Source organism: Myotis yumanensis, unplaced genomic scaffold (assembly GCF_028538775.1).
Source record: "Myotis yumanensis isolate MYYU_CA2020_CCGP unplaced genomic scaffold, mMyoYum1.0.hap1 SCAF_2, whole genome shotgun sequence".
Lineage (NCBI taxonomy): Eukaryota > Metazoa > Chordata > Mammalia > Chiroptera > Vespertilionidae > Myotis > Myotis yumanensis.
In genome coordinates, this window is record NW_027223753.1 from 166,737,441 (window position 1) to 166,760,537 (window position 23,097).

The window sequence follows — 23,097 nt, forward strand, 5'->3', positions numbered from 1 at the left end:
ATCGGTCTCATTTATTATTATTAGTCCATGAGAAAAAGGCTTTTCTGACTGAACCCAGGACTGGGGCTAAAGTGAGGCAAACAAGGCATCTGAGATGCAAAATTTAAGAAGGCAAGATCATACAAATGCTGACCTGTACCTGCAGGAACTCTGAGAGTGAGAACCTTGTTGAATTTTATACCCTTGCATGGCTCATCCACATCCCAGCCCAGATTAAACCATTCTTACCCCATGTATGGGTTGCTTCAGATTTCCTCTACCCTTCATATCTCAGTTATTTAAATATTACTGGATAAGCCTTCCTATGGCTTTTTAATTTCCCTAACTAACTATTCCAAATAGACCCTGCATCAGGCATTTTGATCTGTTATCCAGAACACAAGCCTGAATGAAGCTTGTCGATGGCTGGCTGGACACTGGCATTGGCTCTGGACTTAGCCTGGGGAGTGGGAGGTGGCCGTGGCTCTCTGTGAGGAATGAGGAGCTGTGTCTGGGGCAGCAGAAGCTGTCTGCAAGGTTTACACTCATTCTCATTCAAAGGAAGGAGTGTGCCACAGGGGGTCAGGAACTCAGCCAAAGAGGGTAAGCAGCAGCAAAGAGGCAGTCTTTTCTGTTGACCAATGTCCTTGAATGACTTCTCTGGGCAGAGCACTGTCCCAGATACTCGGATCAAGCTGAGGTCTTGTTGCTGAGCTGGTCCTTTGCTATGGCCCAGGAATCAATTCCGTCGTCATGGTTCCTGTGAATTTGTGATTGAGTGGAAAGGGGCTGGGGCAGGTGAGCACCCTGGGTAGTTGTTGCCAACAGGCTGACATGAGTTTGCAGTCCCTTTCATTTTTAAGTAAGAACAGGAGAAGGTCAGCTAGTCATGGAAACTCTGCTGTTGTGTAGGTGAGCAGGAGCTGGAATCCCGCCTCTTGGTTCCTGGAGATGCCCTCATTCTACCAGGAAAATGCTCATTGCCATGTGATGCTCTTCTGATTGACGGGAGCTGTGTGGTGAACGAAGGCATGCTCACAGGTAGGCAGCTCTCATGGAGCTTCTTTTTCCTGTCCAACAACTAGGCCAAGTGTTAGCAAAGCAGACCAGTGTATACACACTGCCTTATACCAGGCCCATGCTAAGCAGTGAGAGAGGGGTGAGGGAGACACAGTATATGCAAATAGGAAACATTTAACAATAAAAGAATCAAGCCATGAGAAATACAAAACTAGAAAAAAAAAACTAATACAACACGTGATTAATTAATTGCCTGACGGGTGGCGTGAACAGGATGAGTTGGGTTCTGAGGAGGGTGGGGCCACTACACTGTTTGATGCACAATCTCTTCATAAATATGAGAATGGTTTTTATTTTTATCCAAACAAAACACAACCTAAAACTACCAACTCTCACAACTGGCAGGGCGCAAAGATTTTATCCAGCCCTGCTCTCTGTAGACGGAAATCTGAGTCCCAGGTGTCACTGGGAAGGAGACTGAGTTGTACCTTTGGGGAAAGGCAGTGTAACGGTTCTGTTCTTTAAACATGTGTTTATTTTTATTTATTTATTTATTTTTAAGAGAGCAGAAGGGAAAGGAAGAGAGAGATGGAAACACCAATGGTAGAGAGAAACATCATCCATTGGCTGCCTCCTATATGTCCCATACTGGGGATCGAGCACACAACCCAGGCATGTGTCCTGACTGGGAATAGAACCAGTAAACTCTTGGTACATGGGGTGATGCTTCAATCCACTGGGCAACACCGGCCAGCAATAGTCTGTTCTTTAGAGTCATTTCTAGATGATCTCACTGAACAGAAAGCCAGTTTTCTAGTTATGATTTAAACTGTCCTTGTTCTCATTTATATTTTGTAAAGTCCACTTGAATTTGTGTAATTAGTAAAGCACTATTTGCAAAATATTCTTTAGGCAAACACACACACACACACACACACACAGAACATCCTAATGATAGAAAAAGAAATTCTACAGCAGAACAGAAATAGAAACTATTTGTCTTTTGTGCTTACAAATTGTTGCATTTTTCTGTTTCCAAATTGCTAAAGACAGGAAAACACACACACACACACACACACACACACACACACACGCACACACACTTTTTAACATCACCTAAATGTAAAGGGAGTCATTATCTATTCCTAAATTGTTCAACCCAAGCTGATTTCAAATTAAAAATGAGTCTGCTTAATTTAAAATTGAGAGAAGAAAATGTGGTAAATACAAATATATTCAGTGTAATTGCAAAATATCCCTTTAATGTGCTGAAATCTAACTTTCTTATAATGACAGTGATGAGGTTTGCATGTTAATCATATCCTTCATCCGGGATGTTGCCATAGTACCCACTGTGCAAACCTTAAGCCCAAGAACTGTCCTCCTCACTCAAAGGCAGTGACTGTCACATTTCCCAGCAGCCTGCCCATGAGGAATGGCTTCCCTTATTGGTGACAGAGAGCCTGGTTGTGAAAAAACAAGGTAGGGTGGAAAGCAGTATTTACTCGCCTGGGTCTGACTCAGTGTGGAGTTCTCACCTGGATTCTGAGGAAAACTCAGAGAGTTCCAGAGAAGTAGAAATGGTAAACAAGACTCTCCTTCAATAAATGTGCAAAATTGACCTAAAGTCACCTTAAATAGTAAGTGACTTTTCCTAGGGTCTGTTTCTAAAAAACTAAAGTCACCAGCATTAATATCTATATAACTTAAGTACTAATACAAGTAAATCTCAGAGACACATAAAACAGAAATATTGCTTTCTCATTCATTGCTTCAAAAAGAGCTAAGTACCACCATGCTCTAAATCAGGGGTCCTCAAACTTTTTAAACAGGGGGCCAGTTCACTGTCCCTCAGACCGTTGGAGGGCCGGACTATAGTTTTCAAAAAAACTATGAACAAATTCCTATGCACACTGCACATATCTTATTTTGAAGTAAAAAAACAAAACAGGAACAAATACAATATTTGTATTTGTATGTGGCCCGCGGGTCGTAGTTTGAGGACCCCTGCTCTAAATACTTGATCACACAGCCTACATAGATCTTTCCACTCATGTACATATTTGTGGAAAGGATGCTGATTGAACAAACAGATTAGGGTTAACTTCCTGAAAGTGAAAATGTATTCCTAGAACATTGGTCCACAAATGTGACTCAGGTAGTTTCCCCCATTTGCAAAACAGACCTTTACATATGTAGAAGTCTTTATTTTATGTAAGAACAGCAAATACTCCTAGCATCTTCATACATTTTACAAATAACTTTTATATATCACTTCACTGTGGCATAAAACAAATTGACTAGGAACTACTATAATACCCAATTTGCAGATGAGGAAATTGAAATGAAAAGATACTAGGGCTGCTCAGCTAGCAAGTGACAGAATTAGACATGGAATTGGCATTTGTTCTCAGTCAGAAGGGGCCATAGGAGTGAGGGGGAGGATTCTAAGGTGAGCAAAGCTGCTGCTGTGATTTTTTTGTGATTGCCTCATCTTCTTTTTCCCTCAGCTGGGTATTCCCATCCATAGCACATGCCTGTTGTAAGATCTTCCTCCTCATCATCTCCTTAGCTTCATCCTATTGCATTAAGCTCAACTAAGCAAGACGCTTCACTTTATTTTATAGCTACACATAATTATTATTTTGGTTCCAAATTCTGCCACCCTTGGATGTGTGCTTTGTGAAGTACCTGGGATAAATCAAACAGTTGTCCCCATGAATTTGAGGTCCTTCAGATCCTAGTCTGGCTGCTGATGTTGTGCAAGGCATTGAGGAAGGGGATCTAGTCTAGGGCAGCTCATCCTTTCTGGTGCCCCCACTTCACTCTGGGCTTGGGAAATGTCCCAGGCTTACCTACCTGGAAAAGGAAGCAGATCCAGGTGCCTTTGGCTCTTGGTTTCTACAATCTAAGTTTCCTTTGGATTTTCTTTCAGCTGCCTTTCCAGGGATTTTTATTTAACTAGCAGAGTAGTAGGAGAAAGGGGAAAGCTTTGTTCTTACTCTCTAAAATTTATGATCAAACTTATGAGTGACTTTTGAAACCAAAAAACTAGTTATCTACTCTGTCCTTTGTTTCCTGCCTCTTGAGACAATGGTGCCTTTTAAGATCTAGCTCCTCACAAAGCAGTCAAGAGGCAAAAGGGAATACCATGGGGGAAATCCTATCAACATTTTAAAAATTTCTCTTGGACTTTCCTTAGTTCTTATATGTATTAGACACTGCGCCAAAATTTTATGTGTGTTATTTCATTCAATCCACAACTATACAAAGGTGGGAGGACCTAAGGCCTAGAGAGAGTGAGTAATTTGCTTAACGTCATAAGGCTTAGAGGTGGTGGTGCTGATATTTAAATTCCTTTGTGTATTTGTTCATTCATTCATTTCACAAAGGTTTTAGTAGCCCTTACTATGGATCAGACACTCTACCAGATGCTGGGGATACAGCAGGGAACAAGGCAGATAAGATTTCGGCCCTCCTGGAGCTGACATTATAGTGGGAGACAGAAAATATGAAAATAGGTAAATGACATAAGTTTCCAACAGTTGAAAGTTTTATGAAGAAAATAAAACACTTAAACCCAGACATTTTGACCTCAGAACCTGTGCTTATAACTACTGCCTCCTCATTCTCTTAGGAATAATTGGGGTGGGAGGAGGGGGGGGGAGGAGGAGGACTCACTCTGCCACAATCCCCTTCCTTCTCCGTCAACTTATTAGAACTACTGATTTATTTGAAAGGCATGTGAGGGAAGTATGCATGATCCAAGTTAGACACCTCAGAATTTCCCTAAGTGATTACGTCACATTTATATTCTGTCAGACCAGCTTAAAATCAGTTGGTAGGTCCAATATTTTTCTCTTTTCTTCCTTTTCTCCTTTCACCCCCTTTTTCTTTTCTTTTCTTTATTCTTTTGTTTATCCATTAACTCTATAAAGATTCAAAAATGCCTACTATGTATCAGGCCCTGTGTTGTGTGCTGATCACTAAGACAAATGTCCTGCCCTAAATAGTTTACAGTCCAATGGTCCCAGCAATGTGAACAGACAAGGACGTGGCATGTCAAGCACTGTCACCATGCAGAGGCTCACTGGCGACAAGGGAGAGAACCTCCCATCTCAGCACCCAGGACCTCCAGGTCCTGGAAGCCAACTGAACTGTTAACAGTGAGTGTAACTTCCTTCTGACACCCTCTCTAGCCATGTCCAAACTTTTCTAGGAGGATCTATTCTTTCTTGGGATTCTGGGAAAGTCCACCCACTCCTTATTAATATGTGAACAGAGTAAAAGAGATTTTAAAATCATCTCTGTGTAAAATCATCTGATTTGAATCTTATCTATGGAACCTGTATCCAATGACTTCCATTTCTAGTGATTGAATAGCTGGCTGTTTCCCATACTGTTGGTTGTGTGTGCAGAAACTATTCATCTATATAAATATATAAATATATAACAGCCTAATATGCAAAGTGTCCCCTCAGAAGTTTGGCCAATTGGGAGTTTGATCACTCGCTATGACATGCACTGACCACCAATGGGCAGTGCAGAATAAAGGAAGGCCCTGACCCTACCCATGCACAAATTTTGTGCACTGGGCATCTAGTTAATTATAAATTGTGAATTAATATTCTGTGATCCAAAGGCAGAGAAACATTTGTAATTCTCTAAGTATCTGCCTTTGCAAAGGTTGATTTAAAAACAATGTGACACAGAAATTTGGAGATTTGTCAAGAGATTATTTTTACAAAACCATTTAGAATGCAACTGATAAATCCACACAATGGATAGATGTAATAATTGTTCTAAAGAAATGACTTAGGGACAGTGCTTGGTATAGGGTTCATGGATCTTCCAAGTGGATGAACACATCCACTTGTAGCAGGGTATGCACCCCAACTCTGGAACCAGGTGCCCTCCCAGCTTTTGCCCTACGTATCTCTTCATCTGACTGTTCTTCTCTATTCTTTAACATATCCTTTAATAAGCTGGTAAATGTAAGTGTTTGCCTGAGTTCTGTGAGCCACTTAGCAAATAAATCAACTCCAAGGAGAGGGGTAGTGAGAGCTGCAGGTTTATTGGTCAGAAGCACAGGTGACAACTTAGATTTCCAATTGGCATCTGCAGTGAGGTGGAAGCAGTCCTGTGGGACTGAGCCCTCAACCTGTGGGATTTGATGCTATCTCTAGGTAGACAGTGTCAGAATTGAGGTAGATTGTAGGACAACCAGCAGGCATCACAAAATTGCGTCTTGTGGGGTCAGAAGTGTTGTATGGTAGCAGTGTGAGAGTAAAGGATAAACATAGGAGGAAGGACTGGAGGGTTGTTGTTTTTTTTAACTCAGGAAGTCAAGGCAGATTGTGGTTGAGAACTTGTTAATAAAAAAGATTAGTCCCACTGTAGCCTCAGATCATCCAGAGAATGTGTTTGTACTCCAAAGAGCTAAACAATTCACAGCGTATCCATTGTTAATGCAACTACCATGAGTCAGACAGAGATTACTAGTGAAGTCAGTGGGACCTAGCTGCAAGAAGAGTTCCAGACTGACTGGGTGAGGTGCATTCACAAGGAAAAAGCATCGGGACTCAGAGAATAATTCTATGAAAGAGTAGAGCAGAGTATAGGAAGAGGAAGAATTAAACATGATTTAGAAGTTGTAAAACTAATTTAGCAAGAGTGGTACCATAAAGAAATAGTAAAGCCAAGAGGAAGTTTAAGGATGAAGATATTGATATGGACTTCAGATATGATGAGGTGGAGATGCTAGTGGGATGTCCAGGTTGGGATGGACAGCCCACAATTGGGCTAAGAGCCCAGGAGAGAGGCTACTTACTTGTCTGGCTCCCTGAGCTTCAGGAGGGCAGGGTTTCTGTTTGTCTTGTTCATCATTATATGCCCAGCACTTAGAACAGTGCCTGGCACAGAGTAAGCACTTAAAAATAGTTGTTGAATGAATGGATAAATGGGCAGATGAATGGGTGAATGAGAGGTAAATAATAATAACTATGTACATGTTTTTTGCTCCTTTATTGCCTAGAATAGTGTTGGCTTAAAGAACACTTGGGGGAATGATTGTGATGACTCTTCGCTAAAATAGGCTGTTCGTAAAATTATAACTAGGCCAGATGTTGGAAATATAGGAAGAACTTAAATAAATATTTGAAATAGAATCAAGTGTCCCACATTTTGTATCCTGTATCCCTAAGAACAGTCACCTTACTCAAGGGATGAGCATTCAGACCTGATTAGCTGTGGTCTGTATACTTTCTTGAAACTGGCGAGCACCAGCTCTAAATAACTCGAGTTCACACAAAATCCACAAAATGCAATCTTCTTTAGGAGAAAGTATACCCGTTACAAAGATGCCATTGCCCCATATGGAGAATACCATGCCCTGGAAATCCCACAGCTCAGAGGACTATCGGAAACATGTTCTTTTCTGTGGCACAGAAGTGATCCAGGTCAAGCCCACTGGGCAGGGGCCAGTAAGAGCAGTTGTTTTGCGAACAGGTGAGTCAATTCCACTTTTGTAAGTTTAGTCTATGATTGAAGGTGGGGGAATTGGATTTGGAGCAATCTTGTTTGTGATTATGGAGTTTGCCACATTCCGGTAATAACAGCCACACTCATCTTCAATCAGGCCCTTATTATTCTAAGTTGCCACCATTTTCAACTGAATGGTTCATTGTTAAAACCCTTGTAGGTGATGAATCAAACACAGGGATAAAGTATATTTCCTCAAAGGCAAAAGTGTGTTCTTGGTTTTTCTTGTGTCCTTCGGCTTCTTGTCTCCTCTTCTCTCCACCCACTCTGACTACCAAGAAAACAGTTTCAACCACTATCACTTGAGAGCATTTTTCTTTCAAAGAGTTGCTTGCTGGGCTATTAAGATCCCTGCTGGATATCTCCACCTGGTTGCCCCATAGACACTTCAGAGTCAAGGCATTTAAACGTGATCTTGTTCTCCTCTAGCACTTCTTTCTGTTGACAACATCACCAGCTGGTAGTGCCTTCATATTTATCTTAACTCTTCACTTTCTCGCATATCAAATAGGGCACCCCATCCTGTCCACTTCACAAATACGTCCTGAGCTGTGTCTCCCTCTCCTTCACCCCCGTTGTGTCTAGGCCTTCACCATATCCTGTCTAAACCATTACAACAGAAACATTTCTTGACTGTTGCTTTCAACTTTGCCTCAAATACTTTTCCTTATATTTTGTTCAACCTTTCTCTAACATATTCCTCAATCTGTCACCAAGGCACATCTATAAAACATAACTTGAAGCAGCTTATGCACTTCATGCTTAAAAGCTTTTCAAGATATTAGAATTAGTCCCAATCTTTCACATGACATCACATGGCCAACACCTTCCTTGATCTGTCCCAGCTCTGGTGTTCACCCCTGACCTATATTTCTGCTACCTGACATAGTCACAGACCTAAAATGCACCTTGCACTTTATCTCTCTACTACAACTTAATTTTTTTCAAATTAAAAAAAAAAAGTTTTGTTCAAACTATTTAGTGCGCAGGAGAACATCTCTTGGCCTGCTGACAAGCAGAAGCCAAGAAGGGTAGAGATCATGAAAAGCATCTGATTTGAGCTTGTAAAGTGCTAAGGCAGTGGTTCTCAACCTTGGCTGCACATTAGAATCACCTGGGAATCTTGTTAAAATCCTGATTTCTGGGCCTCATCATTAGTAACAAAGAAACAGAATTTCCGGAGGATGAGGCCCAGAAATCAGGATTTTAACAAGATTCCCAGGTGATTCTAATGTGCAGCCAAGGTTGAGAACTACTGTGCTAAGGTAACAGGTTACAGGAAACACTGCCCCTTTTCTCCAAAGCCTGAAAAGCCATGTTTCAGGAGACCAGGTGTCCATTAAGTAGTGGGATTAAGACATGTTTTATATTTATAATACTGACTCATATCTAGAATGTATAGTAGTCAACCTTAGATATTAATAACTTAGATATTAATGAGTATCTACTAAGTGCTATGCACTGAGGACTCGAAAGAAAAAAAAAATCATGAGGTATTCCTTCTTTAAGGAAGATTTATGGTGTGGTGAGGGACACGGATGGATTTATAGCTAACTCAAACACAGAGCAGTGATAGATGTCTTTGACCAAGTGTTATAGACATTCCAAAAAGCAGAGAGATTATTTTTGATATGAACTATAAAAGTAAAACTCTGAAAACATTAATTCGATTAAGTGGCATTTTGAGCCACGCCTGATAGGAAGGATTTAGCCAATCATATCAGAGAGCTGAAAAGACATGTTAATTTACATCTGAAAAACACAAAGGAAGGAAAGTACAGGGGTCTTCTGGGACCAGTGAGCAGTTGAGAGATAAGTCTAGCAAGGAAGGGGTGAAACAGCTTTAAGGGGACCTCAAATGCCATGCCTAGTTATGTGAACTTTATTCTAAAAAGTGGGTGTTCTGGAAGGTTTTTGATCTTAAAAATGACATGATCAGAGGCATATATATTTAAGAAGTTACTTTCCTTGTGCATTGTTTTTCTCTTAATTTTCTATTATTTCCAATACATATTTGGTCTAAAACTGCAATGTGAGCTACTGACACAGTGACTCGCAAAGAAAGAGAAACCAAGCAGGGCTACGGGAATGCTACTTCTTGTGCCCAGCGAATTGTGAGGAGAATAAATGTAAATACACTGTTAGGTCACAGCAATGTTGTTTTCATTCCATAGTCAAATGACCCTCCTAACTAATTCTTTTTTTTCCTGCCCCCTAACCTCCTCCACCGCCCCCCACCCGCCCACGCTGCTGGGGCCGCCCCCCAGCGCCGCCCTCCTAACCAATTCTTAATTCAATACAAACCATTTTTGGTTTGGGGGAAACTAAAGGGACCTTCCTCTGCCTGTAATTATCTTCATGCAGGTTACAATACAGCCAAAGGGGACTTGGTGAGATCCATCCTTTACCCCCGGCCTCTGAACTTCAAACTCTACAGTGATGCCTTCAAGTTCATAGTGTTCCTGGCCTGTATTGGAGTTGTGGGTTTTTTCTATGCCCTTGGTGTGTATATGTATCACAGAGTAAGTACTGAGGGTAAGGGTTTTTAATAGTATAGTTTTCTCAAGGAGTTTGACTTACCACTGAGTCCTGTTATTCTGTGAATCAATGCTGTCCAACAGAGCTTGCTTAGATGATGAAAATATTGTATGCAGTGTAGACACTGTCTAGTTTGGTAGCCCTTAACCATGCATGCTTATTGAGCACTTGAAATATGGCTAGTGTAACCGAGGCAGTGAATTTTCTATTTTATTTTATTTTCATTAATTAGCCATTTGTGGTTAGTAAAAATTATATTAGATGGTGCAGCTACAAAAAGTTGCTCCTTTCGCCACTTAGATGGGGATAAGAAGTTACTGCATTGGTGAAACCCAAGCCAAATAGCTTCAGAGAAAATACATATTTCTTAAGCCTGATGTGATGGGGAGGATTTCGTTAATCAGATCAGGGAGTAGGAAGGTCATACTAATTTGAGTGAGCAAATACAAAAGGAGAAATGCACACGGGCCTTCTGGCACCAGCAAGCAATTAAGAGATTAAGTCTAGCAAGGTAGAAAGAGATCAGATTGAAGGAGATCCTGAATGTCATGCCTAGAAATATGGATTATTTGTGAGTGTTGACATATTTGAGGGTGTACTCTGTCCAAGGAATACTTAACATACCATGCAGGCAATGGTTGGCCCTGTGTTTTGTTAGGTTCTGAGATGAAATTCAATGTCTACTTTTACAGAGCTGCATGCTGCATGGATTCCCACGTCCTTTTAAGCTTCAAGGTGTCTGTTTCATTTGAATGTCTCTTTCTTCATAGTTGTGATAGCTGGAGAGGGAAAGGTTGTCACAATGATCTCTGAGGTCCTTTCTGGTCCTGAGAGTCTGATTCTTTTGTGAGCTATGCCATCTTTTCTGTGAGACATCTGAGATCTTAACAGTGTAGGCTCAAAGGAAAGAAGAAAAAAATGTGAATAAACAGATTCAAACATGAGTATGAAACTGAGAGCAGATGACCTAGTTACAATGCCCCAACTGGTAGCATCAAGTACATTCTCTGTGTGTGTTGGAGGGGGAGAGGGGTGAATATTATGGGCAGAGACATGATCTTAAGAATAACTAGGCGATGTTCATGCTCTCATTTGATCTCTGATAGTCCTTTCAATCTGAAGTAAGACTCCATGGAACACGTCTGGAGGAGGCCAGGGTATATTGGCAGGAGTAGAATGGACCCTGAAAGAATGAGGCAGACTGTCAAACCCCGGGGGCTGAACTTTGAGGCAGGATACCAGTTTCAAATGGGAGTAGGAAAACAGGCACAAGACCTTGTCCTGAGACCGGGAGGTGCTGGCAATGATGGGGAAGGAAGGTTTTCTGGGCAGGACTCAACATCTAATATGCACCAAAGCAACAAGGCTAATTACAGACCCCATCTTCTTGGGGTCAAAACCTATGGTGCTGTTGACCTCCTTTATGTGCTCTGGTTCAAGATTAGACAGGGCCGAGTCCTTACAGTCAAAACTCCTCTGTGGCTGTGGGAGGGAAAAGCAGGCAATTATGGATTTTGCAATAAATTGAGATTGGACCAAAGATGTATCTAGCAGCCATTGCTACTGAATTTGAAGCTGCGATTTCAGTACTCAAAAGAGGACTTTATGGTCAAACTTATGGTTCATTTAAAAAAAATAACACCTAGGCAAGGTTGGAGAGGATTGAGCCATTAATATCTAGGGCATGTGAAAAATAAAACAAACCACCCCATGACTTGATCTTGGCCCTGCCTTTACCAGCCTGTGAATTTCTTCAGATCTGCCTGGAATCTTGACTCCAGGAGAAATGGCTTGTTAGTAAAACACATTGGTACGCATTTGTGCTTTGGAGTTGGATCAACTAGAGTTCAGATCCTCATCATTTAACTAACATGAGGCTTTGAAGAAGTTAATTTTTAAGCCTTGGTTTCCTCACTTATTAAGTGATTAAGAAAAAATAATGGAATATACGTCACGAGGTTATTGTGGAGTAACTAAGCAATGTGTGTGTGCCCGCCTCAGAGTGTGTGTCCAGTGAGGGCCAGCTATTTTCATTATTGGCTTCCCTATAGCAGATAATATTTGCTGAGATCTTGGCAAAATATTGGTCATAGCTTTTAGCAAGTTATCATTGATTCAGTGTGTGTGCTAAGCACCTCCTCTGTGTCAGAAACTGTGCTAAACTCTCTATCAAGAGATGAATAAGATAAATTCAAAGACGAGTAAGTTACAGCTGCTGTACCCAAGGAGTTTGTGGGCTAGAGGGGGAGAGAGGTTTGTAATCCAAGAGTCAGGCCACTGTGTGAAATATAACTCTAGACTAGTCCCAGTGCCCTGGGAGACCAGAGGGTGTATGGATGGGCCGAGAAGGGCTAGGCACTCTGAGTGGAAGGAATGCTATGTGGAGAGAAACCGAGGCAGGAAAGATCATGGAGAGTGTGGGGTGAGGACCAGAGTCTCCTGTGTTCTGCAGTGGGAGGCAATTTATTCATTCGTTGAGTACAGCCAAGAGAACCCTCAGCCCTGCTGAGAGAGCCAGTTCGGTAGGAATCTTCTGAGTCATTAGAACTCCTGTGTTGGGGGAGACAGTGCCAGGAAGGGTGCCAGCCTGCTTGGCTGGGCTAACCTGTGTGTCCCTCCCCTCCCCAGGTCTCACTAAGACATACCGTAGCCATGGCCCTGCTCCTCTTCACCGGAACTGTCCCTCCAGTGCTGCCAGCTGCCCTGACCACAGGCATCATGTATGCACAAAAGAGGCTGAAGAAAAAGAAAATCTACTGTATCTCCCCACAGAGAATCAATATGTGCGGACAAATAAACCTCGTGTGCTTTGACAAAGTATGAACTAAACTTTGCAGTTTGGCAATTGATGATTTTAGAGCTGGGAAGAGCCTCAGAGAATGTCTAGTCTGGCGCCCTCATTTTACAGATGGGAGCACTGAGGCCAGAGGAGGCCACATAGTGAGCTCATGTGAGATCATGTTTTAGAAGCCTGCTGTGCTGAGACCCAAGGAAGTGGGTCAGCCATCACTCATGAATTTCTTTCCTGTGAAATTTAATACTTTTGGTCCCTGTTTTGAGTTTCTAAACAACCTCTTACTGTAGTAACTTATAGATATGACTGCTTTTTCAGGCAAAAAAAAAAAAAAATATGCGGGACATTTTGATTCCCTGAAGTGCTTTGTCCTGAGCTGAAGTGAGCATATTCATTTCTCTGCCTCATAGCTTCACTGCTATAATGCAATGGCCTGGCTTGTTCCCTCCGTGGTGTCTTCAGTTCATTTGCATTTGAATAATTGATAAAGGCTTGACCACTTTTTAATTAACCCACTTTGGCAGAGGGCCCCATAATGAGATGTTCTTAGCTCTTGAGAAGTTCATGGTCTAGCTGAGGAAGCAGGTAAATGGAAGTGAAGATGATGATAATGCAGTGAGATGCATGCTTAATGCAGGTATGAGTGGAGCATAGAGGTGCGGTTACCTGGCACAGGTGGGAGGTCATCTCTGAGCTGGGTTTTGGTTGTTAGATAGAATGGGCCCTAGGCTCAGAGCCAAGCAGCTAAGAAACATAAGGATGTGAGGGCCTACAGCACAGGAGGATACATTTCACTGGGGTGTGGCTGGAATGTGGGCTGTTTGGTAGAGAATGTAGCTGGAGAGGAGGAGCCCAATTGTTCAGTGCCTGATGTACCATGCTAAGGAGTAGGGCCTTGTCATGAAGTGAATGGGAGTCCTTCACATTTTTTTTAAAAAAGACCAGTAACATTTTTAAAAAATATATATATTTTATTGATTTTTTACAGAGAGGAAGGGAGAAGGATAGAGAGTTAGAAACATCGATGAGAGAGAAACATTGATCAGCTGCCTCCTGCACACCTCCTACTGGGAATGTGCCCGCAACCCAGGTACATGCCCTTGACCAGAATTGAACCCGGGACCCTTCAGTCTGCAGGCCGACGCTCTATCCACTGAGCCAAACCGGTCAGGGCCAGTGACATTTTTATAGGTGTGTTTTAGTTATTCCAATGGGGGCGTTTGATAAGAAGGAATAGAGGGAGATCGGGTTGAAGCAGGAGGTTATCTGGGGGTAACTGAAGAGCTCGCTCATTGTCCTAGACAGTGAGGTCAAGAATGGAGAGTAGAGGACAAACTAGAGAAACAGGACCAGACTTGACAAGTCTTCATCCCCAATTGGAAGTGGCATAGCTCTTAGATTGCTTTAGTTCTATTCTCTTTCAGTTTCCTTTGGTAAAGGAAATCCTCTATTGCCATCAGTGAGGAACCAGTAGGATTAGCTTAACAGTAGCTTCCTTTTAGATTCAGGGCCAGATAACAGCCCTTTGGACACTTTCTGATAGGGACTCCCATTACTTACCCCAGCGACATCGTTACTGTTTAGAATATAGGAAGGAGATTTATAAAATATGTTCATTATATTTGGCTATTTCTAGAGCTAATTTTACACAGGGTGTTTATCTTACTTCCTATGTGAAGCTTTTTCCTCCCCATCCTCATGTGCTTCTTTGCTAGTCTGTGTTAGGGTCCACTCCTCAGCAAGCTTGGCCAAACTCCTGGTGGCATGACGTCATGTGATAGTGTCAAGGAGTCCTGATTGGGAGTTAGCAAAATGAGAAATCGAATCCTGAATTTAGACTAACTTTCTGCATAACTTTTGCGATAAGATTATCTTTAAGTTTCTTTTTAGCTTTCACATTATAAAGCTCTACCAGCACGATGTTGGAATAAAAGCACTCTACAATTAATTGAATTATTGAATTTCTATCTAGGGCTGTTTCAATTTAGGAGATATTTACCACTGGGCTTCTGAGTACACTTGTTCCCATGTGTATCTCCAGTTAATGTTGGTTTGTTGTAAGTTCTCTAAAACAAGTTCCCCCTTTTCTACTCAATTCAGCCCAAGCCTGGGCTAATATTTATGCCAAGAAGTTTTCTTTATCTATTTTATTCTCTTTAGAATCTCAGCTATAATTTAGGTTTCTTTCTATTTTATGGTCAGCTTTATTGTATTATGGTCATTTTCATGCAGATAAATAACATGGTACCATTTCTATTTGCTGCCGTACCATCTCTATTTTCGTGTTCAAGATATTGATGCTTAAAAACATAATCTAATCACCAGAAAAACATCTCAGTTTGGATTAAGTTGCTAAGTCTTTTTGAAATGGAACAACTCAAGGGGATTTAGAAACACATAGGTTGTGTTTCTTATAAAATGCAGGAGGGAAATGAAGCAAATAGCTTTTCTTGTTTTTGCCCTTCAAGAAATAACTCACACAGGCATGTTAGCTTTCTATAAAGTCCAAATGAATGAATACAACAAAGATTCCTTAATTCTTTAATCTAAAAATCAGTATGGGCTTTGTCTTTCCATATACTTTGCCAAATTTATTTACCATTTGTCATCTAGTGGAAGACTCTAGACGACTGGATTCTGGCTCTTTCTTTCTTATTTACAGGCCATTGTGTCCTAAGGCTGCTCCGGTCACCTGTAGCCTGAGACTGTGTCTACCTATTTACTCAGTTGTAAGAATTGAAAGCATTGTGATCACTTCACTGTAAAGTACTGTGCTAATGTGATGTGCTGTAATGATAGGAAGATGTTGTTTAGTAGAAACCTGAAAATTCAGTGTCTTATACAGAGATGACTTTTAAAAAGTACGTCAGAGACCTGGGTGTCACTGTTGAAACAGGATATTCCCCAACACTTGGTAGTACTCTGCTTTGCTTTGATAATGTTGACACAACGGTGGTGAGCTCCTTACTCTGAATGAGTGTTAAGCAGGCCTAAAGCTGTTGGTAGCCAGCTCTTTACACGGAATGGATATTAAGCAGGCCTACAGCTGTTAGCCTATGTACTGAAGACATTGGGATATGTAGTTCATGACCAACTGTGAAACAATGAGCAAATTAAAAGTGCTATGATTGTCCTCAGTTCTGTTTTGAATTCTCTGTTACATTTTCTGATAAATACTCTCCCATAATACAGCAAATCAAATCTTCCAACTATTTTCCTCTTGACCTAACAATAAAACCCATTCATGGACATTCATTAATATTCATTTAGAACTTTGTTGCTCTTTTTAGTCTCAAAGCCCTTTATCAACATTTTATTATCAATCTGGGAAGTCACCATATCACCCATATTTTAGGAAATTGTGTGAACCAGATGGCAGACTGTGAACTAAATAGTCTTAAATAGTAAAGAAAAAATTTCTGAGTTCTTCTTTAGAAAGATAACAAGTGCCAACTAAAAGCCAAAGCTGGTTCTTATTAGCTATCCATTCACTGAACCTCTCTCATTTAACAAGTCAAAACATTAACAAACAAAAACAAATCACTTCAATTTTGTTGTAATGGTTAGTAATTAGAATCATCTAATTATCAACATGGTCTTTTGGGAATCATTTGTCACCTGCTGAACCTTTCTTTCAGGTGCCCTTCTCTGATTTAAAATTTGATGCTTCCAAAGAGAAGGCTTTGCATGACTGGATCTACTTTAATTTCTTGGGAACTTGTTTATTTATGTTTTTTTTCTTATAATTTTAGTGATTTTAGAGAGAAAGGGAGAGGAAGAGAGAGATAGAAACATCAATGATGAGAGAGAATCATTAATTGGCTGCCTCCTGCATGCTCCCCACTGTGGATCAAGCCCACAACCCGGGCATGTGCCCTTGACCAGAATTGAATCTGGGACCCTTCAGTCCACAGGCCGATGCTCTATCCACTTTTAGGTCTGGAATTTGGTTTTTATGTGAGACATGATATAATTAAAAGCTCCAAATCTTATGCTAATACTGACTCTATTTTTTTTCCCCCCAGACTGGCACTCTTACAGAGGATGGGCTGGACCTCTGGGGAACTGTCCCCACTGCTGACAACTGGTAGGCACCTTCATGAAGAAGGAATGTGTGATTGGTGAGGCTGCCTTGGGGCTACTCAAATCCATTCTTCCAGTGTTGAGGGATCAATGCCCCATAAAATATGTATAATAATTGGCTGGAACCAGCTCCCAATTATTCTAATTTTTTAAATTAAATGAGTTCTAATTTCAGAATTAGACAGGAAAAGTAGGCCTTCAAGCTCCACATGAAAAATGGAATAGAATGAGGTTAGTGATTAAGAAGCTGAATGACTAAAACAGAGCAGTAAAGAGTGAAATCAGGACTGTGCTTAAGTAAAAACTGCAAAGACTTCCTGGGCAGCTAGTGTAGTAGGGAATCCAGAGAAGAAGAGCTCCATCTCTTCCCTTAGTTTACACTCCAGCGGAATGAAAGGGCGCAGAGTAACAGCAGGCAGGCAGCACGCACATCGTTGCAGGAGACCCATGGTCTGGGCCTCAACAAACTACCTGGGCTCTAGCCCTACTCCTGAGTCTCTGCCCCTGGCTGTGTACAGGTCCAGTCCAGGTCTTTGTCCAGACAGGCAGGGCCTCTACTGATGTGAGTCACAAAAGGAGAAAAGGATGTTTGCAGTTTCAACCCTGCCTCTCACTCCCTTGCCCCTAGTACTCTGAAAATTTTTGGGAGATAGAAACATCTAGATATAATTTCTATTTAGCTCTAAGACTGGAGAAGAAGAAGGTAAACCAAACCGGTCTGCTGTCAAAGAAGAAAACAAGCTTTAGATGCTGGATGTCCATGCCAGGAGTTTCAGGGAATAGGGGCAAAGGCCAAAAGGCTGAGTAGAGAGAAATATTGCAGTCCATGCATGCTTTTACTTGAGCCACCGGGCAGGCATCCTATTCATCTCCTCTGCACCATTGGCTTAAGGACTTCTTGCCTCTGGTGTGTGACTTCCTAGAGACAGCTCTGGGGAGTTTGCAGGAATCAGCTCTGAGCCTTACAATGTGCCTTCCTTAGATGCTGCCATCATGTGCGCAGGCTACAAGTACCCTGACAGAAGTCCCTGTGATTCTATATGCTGAAATTACAGCATTGATTGACCAGTGGCAAACTATTGAAAAGGAGATTCACATCCATCTCAAAGGATGGTTTTCTGAACAGCAATGTGCAGGCAGAACACTCCAGTTAGAAAATAAGGAAGCCAAGTGAGCTGATATCTGCAAACTCTCCAAGGGCTCAAGGGCAGGGCAATACCTGTGCAAATGTAGAAATAGCAAGATGTTTAACTTGGCTCTGGAAAAATTGTGCATCAAGGACACCAGTATGAGTAGAATCTGTAAGGTAACATAGAACTGAAGCAGTCAGGGCCTTGAATACCAGGCTTGGATTTGAACTTTATCATACTGGACATGGGGAGCTATTGAAGGTTTTTGACATAGGGACTGGGTATTATTGAAGCTCCGTGCTAGTGAGATTTAAGGGGCACAGGTGCAAAATGATTTTGTTGAAGGCCTTAACTTATTAGTCATTTTCTCTACCAGTTTCCAGGAAGTCCACAGCTTTGCCTCAGGCAGGGCTCTGCCCTGGGGCCCACTGTGTGCCGCCATGGCCAGCTGCCACTCTCTGATCCTCCTGGATGGGACCATCCAGGGAGACCCTCTGGACCTCAAGATGTTTGAGGGCACCAACTGGGTAAGATGATAGTTTATTGCTTCAACAGAATGAAGAAAACAGGAAGAAATCCTTACTGGGAATGCTAAAGCTTTTCTAACTTTGGTTGAAACCCAGAGAAGATTTATAATCATGCACAAATGAAGTCTGATCCTACCTGAATTTTCTAGCCTCTGTGCCAAAGGACTCTGTTAATGAGTGCAACATGAAATAGGGTTGCATGATCAGATGGATTTGGGAACTGCTGTTTAAACAAAATTAAATCAATTTCTTGACTGCAAGATTTCTTTAATATACTGTGGTGCATTGTGAATATTCAAGAGAGACTATGAAATGCCGTATTTCCCAAACCTATTTGACCACAGAAACCTTATTTATGGGCCAAAACATGTTTTGGAGAAAAATATTCTTCAAAACATCCTCAGAGAAACAGTAGACTAAAGCAGTGCTGTCCAATATAGTAACCACTCATCACATGTGGCTAGTGAACATTTGAAATGTGGCTATGCAAATGAGGAACTAAATTAATTTAATTTAATTTAAATTTAAGTTTAAATAGCTACAAATGGCTGGTAGCTACTGTATTAGACAGCATAGGTTTATACACCAAAGTGTGTGGGGGTGGGGCGGGGGGTGGGGGGCGCTCTCAGTCCAACGGGTTCAATTTTCTGAGCTGAGTGTGAATGGTAGTTGAAGGTCATAAACCCATCTTGGCAACTGTCATGACAAGGTGGTAAGACCTGTCCACTCTACCGCTCTCTAGTGTGGACCCCAAATTCAGGACCAAGACTCTGAGTCTGTGCCTCATCATGCATTTAGATTACAAAGCCTCACTCACAGGCTTGTGGTGAGCATTGAGACTGTGAGCCTAAAAGGGCCCCGTGTATTGTAAAGTGCCCAACATATGGAGGGTATTAATGAACGAATGAATTAGTTACTTACATTCTCCTGTCCTCCAAAAAAAAATGTTCTAAAGCTACTTATAATGATACATCAAATACAGGACAGCATTTTAAACAGAGTTGCAAAGAAATGGAAACAAATTATTGTAGGGACATTAAGAACATCTCACAAAAAGTGTAATTTAAAGATGTATGGTAGGAAAATTGTAGCTTTCTAGAGGCCAGAATAATAAAAAGAAGAAACCTGTTAAACAGGGAAGTTACTGATATCAGTACATTATAATGAGAGCATTTGTTTTGGAGATAGTTTTGACACCAAGACAAAACAGTACTTACTTTCCTGTATCTTAATGGGGAGGAATCAGGGTAATTATTATAAGCAATGTCCTACCAACATCACTAGAGTTGGCACAATAATGAATTACACAGGGCCCTTGTTACTATATGTGACTTTGACCCTGGTTTTAGTAGTGCCCCCCTTTTCCATAACAGGAGGGTTGACTATCTGCACAAATGACAGATGAGTTAGGTTCGTGTGTGGAAACATAAATCATTAGTATTAACTCTGTCAGAACTGTTTTTAAGAGCGGTTATATCCACCCCAAACAAAGCATAAAAGTGCAAGAATGTTCATCAAGTTTAAAGCTGGGTGAGAAGCAGCCTGGAGTTAAGGATCTTTTGGTAGTTAGGAACCTTTCATAAGGGGGAGGGAAAAAGTCCTTATAGATTGTAAGAATTTTAGCACTGGAAGGGATACTAGAGTATTTTTCAGAAGAAACTATGATCTAAAAAATGCAGCAATATTTCCGAGGTTAAATAGGTGACAGAGCGAACATCACTATTGTCTCTTATATTCTGACCTTTATTATGTATATATTTGACTGATTTTTCCATATATTAGGTTAATATTAGTTTCTCAGGTGATATGAATTACACTGTTATAATATCCAAAAAATATAAACCCTTTTGAAATATGTTAACTTGCTAATGTTAACATATTTCATGCTACCTAATTAGGCTGGTAGCATGGGTATAGCATCAGAAATACTCCCATGTTTATCTAAAGACCCAATCCTAAATCATCTGAGAGCTAATGTGCTCAGTTCCATTGAAGGGTAAATCTCCACATAAGCCCTCCTTCAATTACTAGACATACCATTTAGGAAGAGCCATTGGCCTACAGCTCACACTTCTTCCATCAATTACTACTTAAAATGCAGTCACAATATTTCTGGCTTTTCCACATTCTACAAGAAGATCCTTTAACGTAAATCAACACAACAGAAATCTGACAATGGGGTATTAAGATAATTGGCCTAGAAGAGAAAGTATGTGAAAAGGGCTTTGGAAAGATTAAAGTGCTATGCAAATGAGAGAAATTTCTTTCTTATTATTTTTCCCTAAGGAATCTTATGAATGTTTTTTATTTTAAAACAGATAATGGAAGATTGCAATGTAGACTACTGCAAATTTAGGACGTCAGACTCAAACATAATAATAAAACCAGGACCGAAAGCCAGTCGGGTATGATTTGCTTCTTTCAGTCATGTAGCTCTTTCCCCTTAAAACAGATGAAACTCCCCTTAATTTCACATATTTCTATATCCCTATTATTTTGCCTTACTTTAACAGTGTCCATAGTTGGTTTGCTTATTTGTTTACTCCTGAATTTCTCGATTAATTCATTCAACACCCACTGAATACCCATATATGCTAGAGCACTGTGCTCGGTGCTAAGGGATGGAGTGATTTCAATGCTAGACACGTTGGGCTCTGTGTTGGAGTACACGGGCTGGTAGAAAAATCAATAGAGGTACAAATAAGTATAATACAATGTGCCAAGTGCTATAATAAAGGCCAAACACAGTGCCACAGGAATCCAGAGATGGGCGTGAATACTCTTTCTGGAAGAGAAAAGCACCACAAAGGAGGGGTGACCTGTGAACTTGGCCTGGAAAATGATTAGGATTTCTCCAGGCAGCCAAAGGAAAGGGCCTTGCAGACAACTTGATGAGGGAATCACCTTAGAGGGAGCCAGAAAAATACCAATGTTATGACAAGTACACTACTTCATGATGTCCCTGAGCTCATTGCAAAGGAAACCCTGTTTGTTGGTGTGTATCTACTAAATCTCACTTAAACGCCCCTTTTTTTCTTTTTTAATTTTTAAATTTTTATTGATTTTTAGAGAGAGAGGAAGGGAGAGAGAGAGAGAGATAGAAACATCAATGAGAGAGAAACATCACCAGCTGCCTCTTGCACACCTCCTACTGGGGAACCTGCCTGCAAGCCAGGCATGTGCCCTGACCGAGAATTGAACCATGTCCTCTTGGTTTCTGGGTTTACGCTCAACCACTGAGCCATCCCGACTGGGCTAAAGGCCTTTTTCTTGGTCCACTCTCAGAGTCCTGTGGAAGCTATCACCATCTTGCGCCAGTTTCCATTCTCGTCAAGCCTGCAGAGGATGTCTGTGGTCGCTGGGCTAGCAGGCGAGGATCACTTCCACGTCTACATGAAGGGCGCCCCCGAGATGTTGGCCAAGTTCTGCAGATCTGAAACAGGTACTAACTGGCACATTTCCCATTCGGGAGTGAAAGTGCTTTAAAAGTCCAAACACATAAAGCAAACAAGCCTGAGTCAATAAGTGTAGAGGTGCTTGTTTTCTCAATGTGTGGGAAGTGGGACTCATAGATTTGATAAGGCAGACATGATACTTTCAAGGCAAAGAGGCAGAGAGTAAATGCCCAGCTGTGGTCCAGCTAGAAAAGCCCAACCACAATGGGGTATCGGGGAAGGAGATGTGAAGCGAGCATCAGGAGCCAGAAGAGGAAGCTACACAGGGCTCAGAGAACCAGCGTGGGTGATAGTGAGAAGCACTCAGAAGACAGAGCCAAAGGGAGAGGCTGGGACACTAGACCAATTCTACAGAAGGGGTGTTCTGTCACCTCCTGGGAGACTCAAAGGAGACTCAAAGACATCAATGGAAGGAGAATGTAGAAAAGATAAGTCGTAGAAAAAAAAGTGATTACAGTAAATTAGATGGTATTAGAGCAAGGTAATAGATCATTTTCACAATAATTTCATCTTTCTGGGCCAGATTTTGAGCTGATTTGTAATGTTTCATAGTCTTATAAACATATGCACCCTCTAAGCAGCAGCCCAGGTTTATAAGAATACTGTTGCATTCAAATGAGTTCATTTGGATAAATTGGCCTTTTCCTTTTGATTTTCATCTATATTCGCCTTATGATTGCTGATATCCATCAACTCGTGCACAGAATTTTGATTTGGCAAATGATTGCTTTAACTTCTCTCTCTACTTGGAGTCTTTTGTGTCTTAGAAGTACCTCCTTTTTCTTTGATCTTCATAGCTCTCATTAACACTATCCTTTATAGATTGATGACCTATACTTTTCTTTCTACTTTTTCAGCCACACAGATATAAGTATCTCTTTGGCATTTTAAATAGTAGCTATTAACCCTGCTCTGTCAGGTTTGGTGTCACTTGTCACCTCTTATTCTTCTGGTAGCACTTCCAATTCTTCCTATTGTTCTAAAATCTGATCCTTTAGAAATGCTAATATCATCTTCAGTGATTTTTTCCC

General features: G+C 41.2%; 1 protein-coding gene across 8 annotated transcripts in view; it reads left to right on the plus strand.

The window, feature by feature from the left end:
* ATP13A5 (ATPase 13A5) overlaps nt 1-23,097 on the plus strand; it is a 105,297-nt gene that overhangs the window by 34,503 nt on the left and 47,697 nt on the right. For 7 of the 8 annotated variants that reach the window (XM_070406552.1, XM_070406553.1, XM_070406557.1 and 4 more), the window contains exons 9-16: nt 892-1,020; nt 7,336-7,506; nt 9,904-10,061; nt 12,706-12,894; nt 16,897-16,958; nt 18,461-18,611; nt 20,930-21,016; nt 21,897-22,053. In XM_070406552.1, the coding sequence (XP_070262653.1) occupies nt 892-1,020; nt 7,336-7,506; nt 9,904-10,061; nt 12,706-12,894; nt 16,897-16,958; nt 18,461-18,611; nt 20,930-21,016; nt 21,897-22,053 (1,104 nt within the window). The remainder of the gene's footprint in view (nt 1-891; nt 1,021-7,335; nt 7,507-9,903; nt 10,062-12,705; nt 12,895-16,896; nt 16,959-18,460; nt 18,612-20,929; nt 21,017-21,896; nt 22,054-23,097) is intronic. The other variant, XM_070406555.1, reaches the window with a different exon arrangement.